The 12,265-nt window shown below is 43.3% G+C and overlaps 1 protein-coding gene across 2 annotated transcripts in view; it reads left to right on the top strand.

The window, feature by feature from the left end:
- Positions 1-12,265, top strand: part of ASTN2 (astrotactin 2) — a 409,628-nt gene that overhangs the window by 216,402 nt on the left and 180,961 nt on the right. For both annotated transcript variants that reach the window (XM_082263954.1, XM_082263953.1), the window contains one exon: positions 11,375-11,459. In XM_082263954.1, the coding sequence (XP_082120080.1) occupies positions 11,375-11,459 (85 nt within the window). The remainder of the gene's footprint in view (positions 1-11,374; positions 11,460-12,265) is intronic.

Raw genomic sequence — 12,265 nt, 5'->3', positions numbered from 1 at the left:
AAGATTGCTACCAGAGTCACATGGGGCAGCAGCATCCAATCCGATAGCTTCCCCATTGACCCAGGGAACCATAGAGAAACTGAACCATGTTTCTCTTGACTTCTCCTACTGCAATGCTGCTATAGTCAAGCGCCACCTACAGTGGAGAAAATAGACCACCTGTCTACAGGGGAACCCACCCTTCTTCTGCTGACATCTAACTGCTATATATCAGTACAAAGGTACATTGGCTGATAAGCAATTTACACCTGCTTCTGTTATTAATACGAGGACATGAGATCTGCTAGGAAATTTGCCTCTTAAACTAAAGTCACACCAAGCCCGGAGGGAAGACACCCAGCGCAAAACAGTTACAGAATGCAACAGCGGTATATAGCACAGAGGATCTCACAAGTGGTGGTGAGGCTGGTCCGTGCCCAAATGGGGAGGTCTACAGAAAGGATAGTGTGCACCTATCCTTTCCTTACTTGTCTGGAACTTCTCCCTGACGCTAATCACTGTCCCTGTCAGATGAGTGACCTGTCCCTACACTACCCACATGGGAAATACCCGCCAAGCCTGGAAGCCAGCGCCTTAAATAGGCTCTGCTTGACCCAAGATTGCTACTAGAGTCACATGGGGCAGCAGCATCCAATCTGATAGCTTCCCCATTGACCCAGGGAACCATAGAGAAACTGAACCATGTTCCTCTTGACCTCTCCTACTGCAATGCTGCTATAGTCAAGCGCCACCTACAGTGGAGAAAATAGACTGCACCTGTCTACAGAGGAACCCACCCTTCTTCTGCTGACATCTAACTGCTATAGATTAGTACAAAGGTACATTGGCTAGTAAGGAATTTCCATCCTCTTCTGGTATTAATATGAGGACATGAGATCTGCTAGAAATTTTGCTTCTAAAAACTAAAGTCACACTTATCTGGGTTTTCATCTTCTTTGGAGAAATTAAACTAACCTTCCATTGAGAGATTGACCAGAAGAGAAGACTAGTAAGGCGTAGAAGTAGGCGTTTGTTGAGGTTACATGAAATGGGAATCACACAAGGATATTAACATATCCACAATGTCCTAATATAGAGCATTAATGATGTTCCACAACAGAGGTGTTATAAGTATCCATACAAACAGCATAAAGCTTTTTCACATGAATGAAGAAGCTTTAGCTACGGACATGGCATGACTCACTATCAGTTTTAAGTTTCATAGCAACAATCTGAAAAAATTAAAATGTGAATACTACTAAAAGCCATTTACAGAATGGTAGAAAATAGGCCATGTCAGCTATGTACTATGTAGCATTAGTGTAGGGCTCACCAGACATAAAAACCCTTGGTGTGGGTGGTGAACCTTCCTTTTTTGACTAAAATACAAACTATTATCTCATGATTTGGTGTGTTTTGTTCTTTTAGGAGCAAAGGAAAAAAATGTGCTCAAATGACCTAACAGCCTACTTGATTAATAAATGGTATATGCCACCCAAAGCGGTAAGTTATTGGATCTGTATGGATGAGCTCCTGGTACAAAAGTTCATCTCATTTAAAGGACTTTTTGAAACTTTTAATAATTAAGAGCGTCAAATACAGACAATGTAGTTTGCCTGCCTTTTGTGCCATCATGTGACGACCAGGGGTCAGGCTTGGACGACCAGGGGTCAGGCTTGGACGACCGGTAGCTATAGCAGTAGGGAGGCTCCCACCAACCAGCTGCATAAGTACAGCAGCAGGTCACCCTGGCAGATTAAGAAAATGGTCGCACACCACCATGGAATCCAATGAAGAAAAGTTCCTTTATTAATACAAGTGGTACAAGGTACAGCAGGGTAGTGAACAAAACACGTAGCAGTTGTGTGAAATGCGTCTACTGTCCTACCCTGCTGTACCTTGTACAACTTATGTTAATGAAGGAACTTTTCTTCATTGGATTCCATGGTGGTGTGCGACCATTTTCTTCCTTAATGCTTCTCCTGGTGGCTTGAAGGAACCCACCTTGAATTGTGGACTTTGACTAGCCTGAGCGGTGTTATCTCTCTTCATTACCCTGGCAGATGATGCAGGCTCACCCAAGGTGCAGAGTCTAAGCAGTAACTAATGTTCACCAGAGCGCCTGATGGCGGAGATAGATTTTGCTGTGTGTTAGTATCTCAGGATCACCCCACAAGGAGGTGAGCAAGCCAGGGTTCAGAAGCAGATATAGCAGGTAGGGATCAAGCAGAAGCATAATCAGTAAACAAGCCAAAGGTCGATAATGAGGGGTTGAAGGGTGGAATTAAGTGGAAACGTAGTCGAGAACAAGCCAAAGGTCAGTAACAAATGGTTGTAGGTTGGGATCAAGCAGAAGCGTAGTTGAGGAACAAGCTAAAGGTCTGTAAAGTGGTTGCAGTTTGGGATCAAGCAAAAGTGTAGTCGAGGAACAAGCCAAAGATCAGTAACAAATGGTTGTAGGTTGGGATCAAGCAGAAGCGTAGTTGAGGAACAAGCTAAAGGTCTGTAAAGTGGTTGCAGGTTGGGATCAAGCAAAAGTGTAGTCGAGGAACAAGCCAGAGGTCAGTAACAAATGGTTGTAGGTTGGGATCAAGCAGAAGCGTAGTTGAGGAACATGCTAAAGGTCTGTAAAGTGGTTGCAGGTTGGGATCAAGCCAAAGCGTAGTCAAGGAACAAGCTAAAGGTTGGTAACAAATGGTTGCAGTTTGGGATCAAGCACAAACGTAGTCGGAGAACAAGCCAAAGGTCTGTAACACGTGGTTGCAGGTTGGGATGAACTAGAACTGTAGTTGAGGAAAAAGCCAAAAGTTGGTAACGAGTGGTAGTGGAGATGTGGACAGCTGCAGGAGTGACAAGGTGAGAAGAGCAAGATATTGACTGGGGAGAGCATAATAATCTGGAAAACGGGAAGTGCAAAGGCATAGCTTAAATCAGGAAGTTCATGGGAGGAGCAAAGAGTTCAAGGTTCGGCAGAAACAAGGCAAAAGGCTAGACTATCCAATGGATCAGACAGGGAGCTGTCCAGCATCCCAGGTGGCTTAGCAAGAAGAGACATCACCAGACACAGCAGAGGGCGCAGGTTCAGAAGACGCTAGTCTTCATCAAGCCTCAGTGCATTCTGTCGTGATTTTATTAACATCCACTGTTCTTGCCCTAAAGAAGGGGAAGGCGTCCCCCTCTCCCCCCAAAAGGCTTTGGATGTAATTGATACTTTTAACCAAGCCCACCTCCAAATACATCCAAGAATTTACTACATGGCAAGCGTTCCATTTGTCGTTATCAGGGATTTAGCAGCCTAGGACGAGAACAGGGTCCACCTATACTATATTTTCAACATGGACCTGCTACTTTGAAGGAAAATTCACCTTATGGTAGATCCATCAAAACCATATTCAATTCTAAGCTGTCCCTGTTCCCCCCAACCACCCCTTGTTGGCCAGGTCGGGAACTTGGATTCTGCCAGTAAGTAGAGAGTACCTGGAGCAGAGCTTCAGCCTGGAATGGGGGTCAGGAGGAGGCTGGGAAGAGGGAGAGTGGGAGGGGGGCTGAGTCACTGCACCACGGGCCTCCGCTTTGTACTTGCCCCTTTGGCCGAAATCTTCCAGTCAGCCCCTGCATGCCTCCCTATTGGACCAGTGTGAAACTCTCTAGACTGAATGAATCTCATACTGAGCACAATGAGCAGACCTCACTAACAGATCCTGCTCTCTGGTAGGGAACAATTTAGATTTACCTGCAGCCCCTCTGATAAGCCGACGGAGCTAAAACTATACTTTCTCACTAGGAGGGTTCTAAGAATGTATTTTTCTTCATTGGTTTGAATTTAAGTTAAAAGAAAAGCAAATAGCAATATATAAAACTGTCCTAAAATAAGCAAAATAACGGGGGGTTTAAAGAAACAGCAGCTGTATCAGTATCAAAATGTACCAATTTCAGACAAGAAAATGTCCTAAATTCACAGAAAGGATGACATTTACTGTATTTATAAAGGATCAATTATTGTTTCAGCTACACTTTCTCATCAAATGCTTCCCTTGCCTGTCTGGGGCTTTTTTTATAGCCTTCTTCAAACATAAAACCATCCTGCACTGTGCCCGGTAATAGCGCAGGAAATTGTTTTAGTAGAAAGAGCCATACGAAACATCTATCAATTTCTACCGACGACAGTCCAGAAATACAACCTTATAGAAGAGCGCCAAGACAAAAAAACTGACCCAACGAGCTTAGCTTGGAACAAAAATGGAAATTGGAGCATCACACCACTTCTAAAAAGTCCAGATACGACTTTTTTCAATAAAAGTTAAGGAGACAATCCAAAAAGTAGGAAACATGCTGAAGTGCCATACCACTGTTAAAAGGTCCAGATACCTCAAGGGTTCTCTTCACTGGAACTAAGGGGCCAAGCCCAACCCCTGAAAAACAACCCCACACCATAATCCCCCATCCACCAAATGATGTGCAGGCCAGTCAAGTTCCTCCACCCAAAACTTGCTCATCCATGTCTTTATAGACCTTGCTTTGTACACTGGTCCAAATCATTTGGTGGAGGGGGGATTATTGTGTGGGGTTGTTTTTCAGGGGTTGGGCTTGGCCCCTTAAAGTTCCATCAAAGGGAACTCCTAAGACGTCAGCATACCAAGACATTTTGGGCAATTTCACGCTCCCAACTTTGTGGGAACAGTTTGGGGATGTCCCCTTCCTGCTCCAACATGAATGCGCACCAGTGCACAAAGCAAGGTCCATAAAGACATGGATGAGCGAGTTTGGGGTGGAGGAACTTGGGATGAATTAGAGCGGAGACTGAGAGCCAGGCCTTCTCTTTAACATCAGAGGCTGACCTCACACATGTGCTTCTGGAAGAATGGTCAAACATTCCCATAGGCACACTCCTAAACCTTGTGGACAGCCTTCCCAGAAGAGATGAAGCTGTTATAGCTGCAAAGGGTGGGCCAACTCAATATTGAACCCTACGGACTAAGACTGGGATGCCATTAAAGTTTAGGCAGGTGTCAACTTTTGGTAATATAGTGTAATTATATATATATATATATTATTAATTTTTTTTTATTATTATGTAGGTATGTAGGAAGAACAACTAAAATATTAAGAGAATGAATGAATAGGAATATATATTTTATATATATATTATATATATAAAATTAAATTTTTTTTTAAGAGAATGAGATATATATATATATATATATATATATATATATATATATATATATATATATAATTCTATTAATATTTTAGTTGTTCTTCTTACATACTAAAAAAAAAAAAATTATTAATATATATATATATATATATATATATATATATATATATATAAATAAATAAAACATATATTCCTATTCATTCATTCTCTTAATTTTTTTAGTTGTTCTTCCTACATACCTTTCTCCACAGAGACACTCAATCATATACATCAAATTAATTTGGATAATCTTCTCTAAAATCTTTATATTTTTACCGCCTTCCACAGCTATGACTTCATTCTCTTCATCCTACACAGCAATTACACGGGGAAAAAAAAAAAGCTTTAAATATTCCTCTTTCCCTTTTAGGTCCTGCATTTCTTTAGTAAAATGGGGCTGATTTACAAAAGGACGAAAAGGCTGTTCACTTTGCAAGGGAATTTTCCCTTAGCTTATTCAATGTGGTGAAAATTGCCAAAGAAGTCCCAAATTTATGCTTCCAACGGTCGGCTTTATGTATTTTTTTTTTGGGAGGGGGGTGGAATTGTTCTTTATAACTTCAGCTCTGGAAGATTTAGCCGTCTACAAACTATGGGATTTTTTTTTTTCAGCTACTTATAGTCGGACTGCGATATTGCGGCAGGCAGTCAGGACACTAAATGACACTTTTGACACTTTCGGGACCAGGGATACCAATACAGTGATCAGTGCTTAAAAACATGTGTATAAAAAATAACCGCGCTAAGCACAAATGTGAAAAGTGAATAAACCAATATAAATGGTAACAAAATAAATTATAAATGTGAAAAGCTGCAGCCGTAGTGGGAAACCCCAAAGAATAAATACAAAAAAAGAGCCGCGCTAAATTGACACAATGATACTAAAATCAAACTAAAAAATTGTGATGACAATAACCACTTGCCGACCGCCGCACGACTATCTACGGCGGCGGTCAGCCCCTCACAGGCAAAGTGACGTAGGTCTACGTCGCTCGCCTGTGAGGGTTTAGGGAGCGAGCGCGCGCCGCCGGAGGCGCACCCCCGCTCCCGCGTGGTCACGGACCCCCCCGCGCGTGTGACCGGCGGACCCGATCGCCGCCGGCCACTCTGCGATCGGCGGGGGAGAGGGAGATAGTCAGGCAGCTTGTGTAAACAAGCTGCCTGTCATTCTCCTCTCTGTATGAGAGCTGATCACATGGATCTACTATGTAGATCCATTGATCACTCTGCATACAGTTGAAGCCACAGCCAATCACAGTTAGAATCACGCCCCTAGGGACACACACAGCCCCTCCCTCTCAAATAAAGTTAACCCCTTCACTACCAGTGTATTTTTACAGTAACAGTGCATATATATAGCACTGATTACTGTAGAAATGTCACTGGTAACCCCAAAAGTGTCAAAAATGTCAGTCAAGGGTCCGATCTTTCCGCCGCAATGTCGCAGTACCGCAAAAAAAATCGCAGATCGCCGCCATTACGCGTTAAAAAAAAAAACAACAAAAATGACAAAAATCTTTCCCTTTGTTAGTAAACGCAATAACTTTTGCGCAAACCAATCAAAATACGCTTTTTGCGATTTTTTTTACCAAACATAGGTAGCATAAAACAAATTGGCCGAAAATATTAAAAAATTTTGATTTTTACATTTTTTTTTGGGGGAATTTCATATAAAAAAAAGGGAAAAATATTGCTATTTTTGCAAAATTTACGCTCTTTTTTTGTTTATAGCGCGTGATCAAAAAATCGCACAGGTGATCAAATACCGCCAAAAGAAAGCTCTGTTTGTGGGAAAAAAAGGACGCCAAATTCGTTTAGGTACAGCGTCGCACGACCGCGCAATTGTCCGTTAAAGTCACGCAGTGCCGAATCGCAAAATACCCTCTGGTCGTTTAGCAGCCAAATCCTCCGGGGCTTAAGTGGATAAACTGTGCTTCAAAATTATACCATAATGTCCAATTGAATAAATCATGGCAGTGAAACAATCTAATGGTAAATAACGTCCATAAAGATAAAGAAAAAATTAAAAGTCCAAAAATGGGTGCCGAGTGCAAGAAAGGAATCCTTCACCAAATATTGTGACTTCCTCCACAATCAGTGCTGCATGCTAAGGGCACGCTAAACGCTTACCGGAGGGAAGATAAAGACAAGCATCCAATATATAACAGAAACTCCAACGGGATCCTGTAGGTGGCGTGATGCCTCTTTCTGACACGTCCAGCAGGGAACCGTAATCATAGACCAGCCACTGCACTAAAACAGTCCGGGCCCGACACTCCCAAACGGAATATGAAAGAAAGGGGCCACAGTGTAGTAAGTAGGGGAACACTTTATTAAATTAAGGTAAAAAACTCAAATGGTAAAGGAATAGTAGCGTTATTATCGGCAGAATTCAACAGAACACGGCCGCCCGACTTCCGGGTATCATGGGTGACGTCAGCACGCCTTCCCAATGCGTTTCGTCATAGATAACGTCTTCCTGGTGTCCCCAGGAAAGGGGTTAACACCAGGGGCTAAAAAGGGTTAAATGTGTGCCTGACATGTGCTTTACTACTGTGGGGGAGGTGCTTGTATTAGGAGAAGGTATGGATCCATGTCTTCTGTAATGACAGAGCAGCGATCTGCCTTGTTTACATAGGCAGACCGCCATTCTGTCAGTGTACTGAAGCACCGGCGGGTGCCGGCGGACAGAGTCTGCCTTTCCCGCCAATCAGCTGTGTTTAATCTCAGCAGGAGTGGGTGCCAGTGGCACATGTGTGTGCCCCAAACCTGGAAGTGCTGGATCACATAGAAGGTACGTGATCCAGTGCAGGAGAGCCGTCTTGCTACCATATGTCTACAGTACACGGTCGGCAGGTGGTTAAAATTCAACTAAAACTGTCCATCTTAATTACCAAGTCCACACTCTCCAACCCTCATTTCTTCTATTAGGTCTGTAGATTCTGACGGGCCTCTCAAGCATTACATTTACTGTATTAAACATTGTGTGCGGCCCTCTGGTGATGCCATGGGCCCCATTTGAGGCCCCCTTTAGCTCATACGTTGGCAACCTCTGCTCTAGAAGCTGGAAATCACTGTAGTAGGCACCCCTACATCACTACTACTACAGTGATCTCCACTAGCTTCCCATGCCGAGAGGCTGCTCTGCTGCATGGACACAGGAGGTTGTCCACTGGGCACAGACACCATTCAGAGATCTCTTTGCATTTTCTCAATGAATGCAAAACATTCCCTAATTGGAAGAGGTGGAGGTAATGATGCCACCACCCCTTCTCTCCATCTCATCCAATCAGATTGGAGCACATTTTGCATTCATTGAGAAAATGCAAAGTGATTTCTGAATTGAGTCCATGTCCTGTGGCCGAGCTTCTGTGCTTAGAGTGAAGCAGGGCAGCCACTTGGCATGGGACTTGAGCTGATGGTGATCACTGGAGTCCTGGTGCCCCACTATATTGATTTCCAGCTTTTAGAGCAACTTTTCCCAACCTTTTTTTAACACTGTGGAACCCCTGAAATAACTTTCTAGTCTAAGGGAGCTCTGGGCAGAAAACGACTATATCTACAGCTCACTGTACATAGTGTGGTGGTCATTGAGAAGAATGCTCCTTACATTTGTGGCCATTGGGAAGATCATTGGTGCTAGTGGTTACTCATCTGAGGGGCAGAAATTGCTCATTGCTCAAGGAACCCCTAACAACCCTTGGAGGAACCCTAGGGTTTCAAGGAACCCTGGTTGAGAAATCCAGTTCTAGAGGGATTCCACAGGTATAGTGTATACATGGCCATGGTGGCCATTTGGAAGAATCTCCCACATACAGAAAGTCAAAAAGATCATTGGTGCTAGTGGTTACCCACCTGAAGGTCAGAAATTGCTTATTGCGCATGGAACCCCTAACAACTTCTGGAGGAACCTTAGGGTTCCAAGGAACTCTGGTTGAGAAAGGCTGTTCAAGAGGGATCCCACAGGTATGGTATATACATGGCCATTGTGGCCATTTGAAAGACCTCCACACTTACAGAAAGCCAAAAAGAGCATTGGTGCTAGTGGTTACTTATCTGAGGGGCAGAAATAGCCTACTGCGCATGTAACCCCCCAACAACCACTGAAAAAACTATAGGGTTCCAAGGAACCCTGGCTGAGAAAGACAGACCTAGAGGGATCCTTTGGCTGGCTATCATTACACACGGATAGATATTAGCTTCTAGGTGTCCCCACTTCTCCCCCCCCCCCTTTTTTTTTTTCTCTCCTCTCCCTTTCCACCGCCTTCCCCTTCCCCCTCCTCGCCCTCCCTCCTCCTTCCTTCCCCTCCCTCTTTCTCCCTCCCCCCCCTACCTTATTTGGGTGCTCCGACCCGTCTGGCTGGCCCACGCGGCTCGCACCTCTCCTCAGCCTTTTCTAACGACCATTTTTCATGTTCTCTTTTGGTACGACCCCCCCCCCCTCGTTGCTGTGCCTGGGCCGGTTGGGCCCAGGGCACGTCCACAAACAGGGTCATGACCCGTTCGCTTTGAGTGCCTTACAGTGGGTTTTTTGGTTTACCCTTGCGGGTTATACATTCTATGCAAGATTCAGTACTTGCTCCAGGACCGTTCTGTATAGATCGGAGTATGCAATGATTGGAGTTGGTCCTGAGTCCTATTGGCCCTTTTATGTTTGCATATGTGGGTGGGTGACTTAATTGTTTTGTTATCTACTGTATGTGCATGTTTGCTCGCATATGGTTGTTTACTTTGCTGTATTGTATCTTTATTCAATAAAATGTTTTGACAAAAAAAAAAAGACCTAGAGGGATCCCACAGGTATGGTATATACATGGCCATTGTGCACATTTGAGAGATTTCCCCACATAGAGAAAGTCAAAAAGATCATTGGTGCTAATGGTTACTCATCTGAGGGCAGGAATTGCTCATTGCTTAAGGAACCCCCAACAACCCTTGGAGGAACCCTAGGGTTTCAAGGAACCCTGGTTGAGAAAGCCAGTTCTAGAGGGATTCCACAGGTATAGTATATACATGGCCATGGTGGCCATTTGGAAGAATCTCCCACATACAGAAAGTCAAAAAGATCATTGGTGCTAGTGGTTACCCATCTGAAGGGCAGAAATTGCTTATTGCGCATGGAACCCCTAACAACTTCTGGAGGAACCTTAGGGTTCCAAGGAACTCTGGTTGAGAAAGGCTGTTCAAGAGGGATTCTACAGGTATGGTATGTACATGGACATTGTGACCATTTGAAAGAATCCCCCACTTACAGAAAGCCAAAAAGATCATTGGTGTTAGTGGTTACTGATCTGAGGGGCAGAAATTGCTCATTGCTCAAGGAACCCCTAACAACCTCTGGAGGAACCGTTTGAAAAAGGCTGTTCTAGAGGGATCTATATGGTATATACATGACCACTGTGGCCATTTGAGAGACCCCCGCACTTACAGAAAGCTAAAAAGAGTATTGGTGTTAGTGGTTACTCATCTGAGGGGCAGAAATAGCTTATTGCACATGGAACCCCCCAACAACCTCTGGAAGAAATATAGGGTTCCAAGGAACCCCAGCTGAGAAAGTTTGTTCTAGAGGGATCCCACAGGTATGGTATATACATGGCCATTGTGGCCATTTGAGAGATGCCCCCACTTACAGAAAGCCAAAAAGATCATTGGTGCTAGTGGTTACTCATCTGAGGAGCAGAAATTGCTCATTGTTCAAGGAACCCCTAACAACCCTTGGAGGAACCCTAGGGTTTCAAGGAACCCTGGTTGAGAAAGCCAGTTCTAGAGGGATTCCAAAGGTATAGTTTATACATTGCCATGGTGGCCATTTGGAAGAATCAGTTCAATTTGGACCAATGTAATTAAGTAGATTTTACCAAACCTGGGATTATTCTTTCTTACATGAGCACCATATGACCAATTGTTGTGTGGTCATAAGAAGTTGGTCATTATACCTGTGACCCGTTGTTTGGTAGGGTGTCATTGAACATAGAGCATGGCATTAGTTAATATTTCATATGTATAAGTGCTTCAAAAATAATTTGCTCCAGTGATGGACAGTCAGTCATTTTTTTCTCAATATTTTGGACTAAATATTTGTAATTCCTAAAAAGAAAAAATTTGGTAGATTTTTTTGAATCGCTATTTTCATACATTAACATTCTTTTGGTTCTCATTTGCATATTAAACATTTTTTTTTTTTTTTGCATTTCCTAGGTGAATGTAGCTGCCATGACGGTTATGCTCCAGATCCCAACCATCCACACCTGTGTATACGCAGTGACTGGGGACAAAGTCAAGGGTACGTTCTCTCGGCATATATATTGGTTTGCACCTTACGATATCTGTTGCTGACCTTGAAGTTGCATGCAGTATAAGTCTTTTTGAAAGAAAAATGATATCAGTAAATAAATACTGCACTATGATAAATATGTAGAGCTGGCCTTGACTCGGTAAACTTCTCCTTCAAGCTGGTTGTGAAGGATATTAAGCTTACAGAAGACATTTTTCATTGTCATCCAAGCTTCAGGACTGTGAGGCTCTTTTCTTGGTATGAATTTTCTTCAACTATTTAACCATGCCTATTAAGCCAGTTTTTGGCATAGCACACGTTGGGTGCCATTTATCACTCAACAAGTACATTTCTTGGGTATTTTGGTTATTTTTAAATCTAAAATATTGCTTAAAGTGGGACTAATACCTTCCATTAAAGCATACACTATGTTGTCAAAAGTATTGGGACGCCTGCCTTTACACACACATGAACTTTAATGACATCCCAGTCTTACCCCGTAGGGTTCAATATTGAGTTGGCCCACCCTTTGCAGCTATAACAGCTTCAACTCTTCTGGGAAGGCTGTCCACAAGGTTTAGAAAATACACTATATTGTTAAAAGTATTGGGACACCGGCCTTTACACACACATGCACTTTAATGGCATCCCAGTCTTATGCCTCGTACACACGCATCGATAGTTGGCCGTGAATTTTCGGCCAACGTCCAACGTATGATGCTTTCGACAACAGACTGCGACTTTTCGGCCGAATAAAATCTGGTGTGCATGCTATAAAAATTTTGTTGGCGTCAACACAACGGCCGATTTTCCGT

Source organism: Pelophylax lessonae (genome assembly GCF_965119305.1).
Source record: "Pelophylax lessonae genome assembly, chromosome: 7".
Classification (NCBI taxonomy): domain Eukaryota; kingdom Metazoa; phylum Chordata; class Amphibia; order Anura; family Ranidae; genus Pelophylax; species Pelophylax lessonae.
The sequence above is the reverse complement of the archived record's forward strand: the minus strand, read 5'-3'. Positions and strand labels throughout refer to the sequence as shown.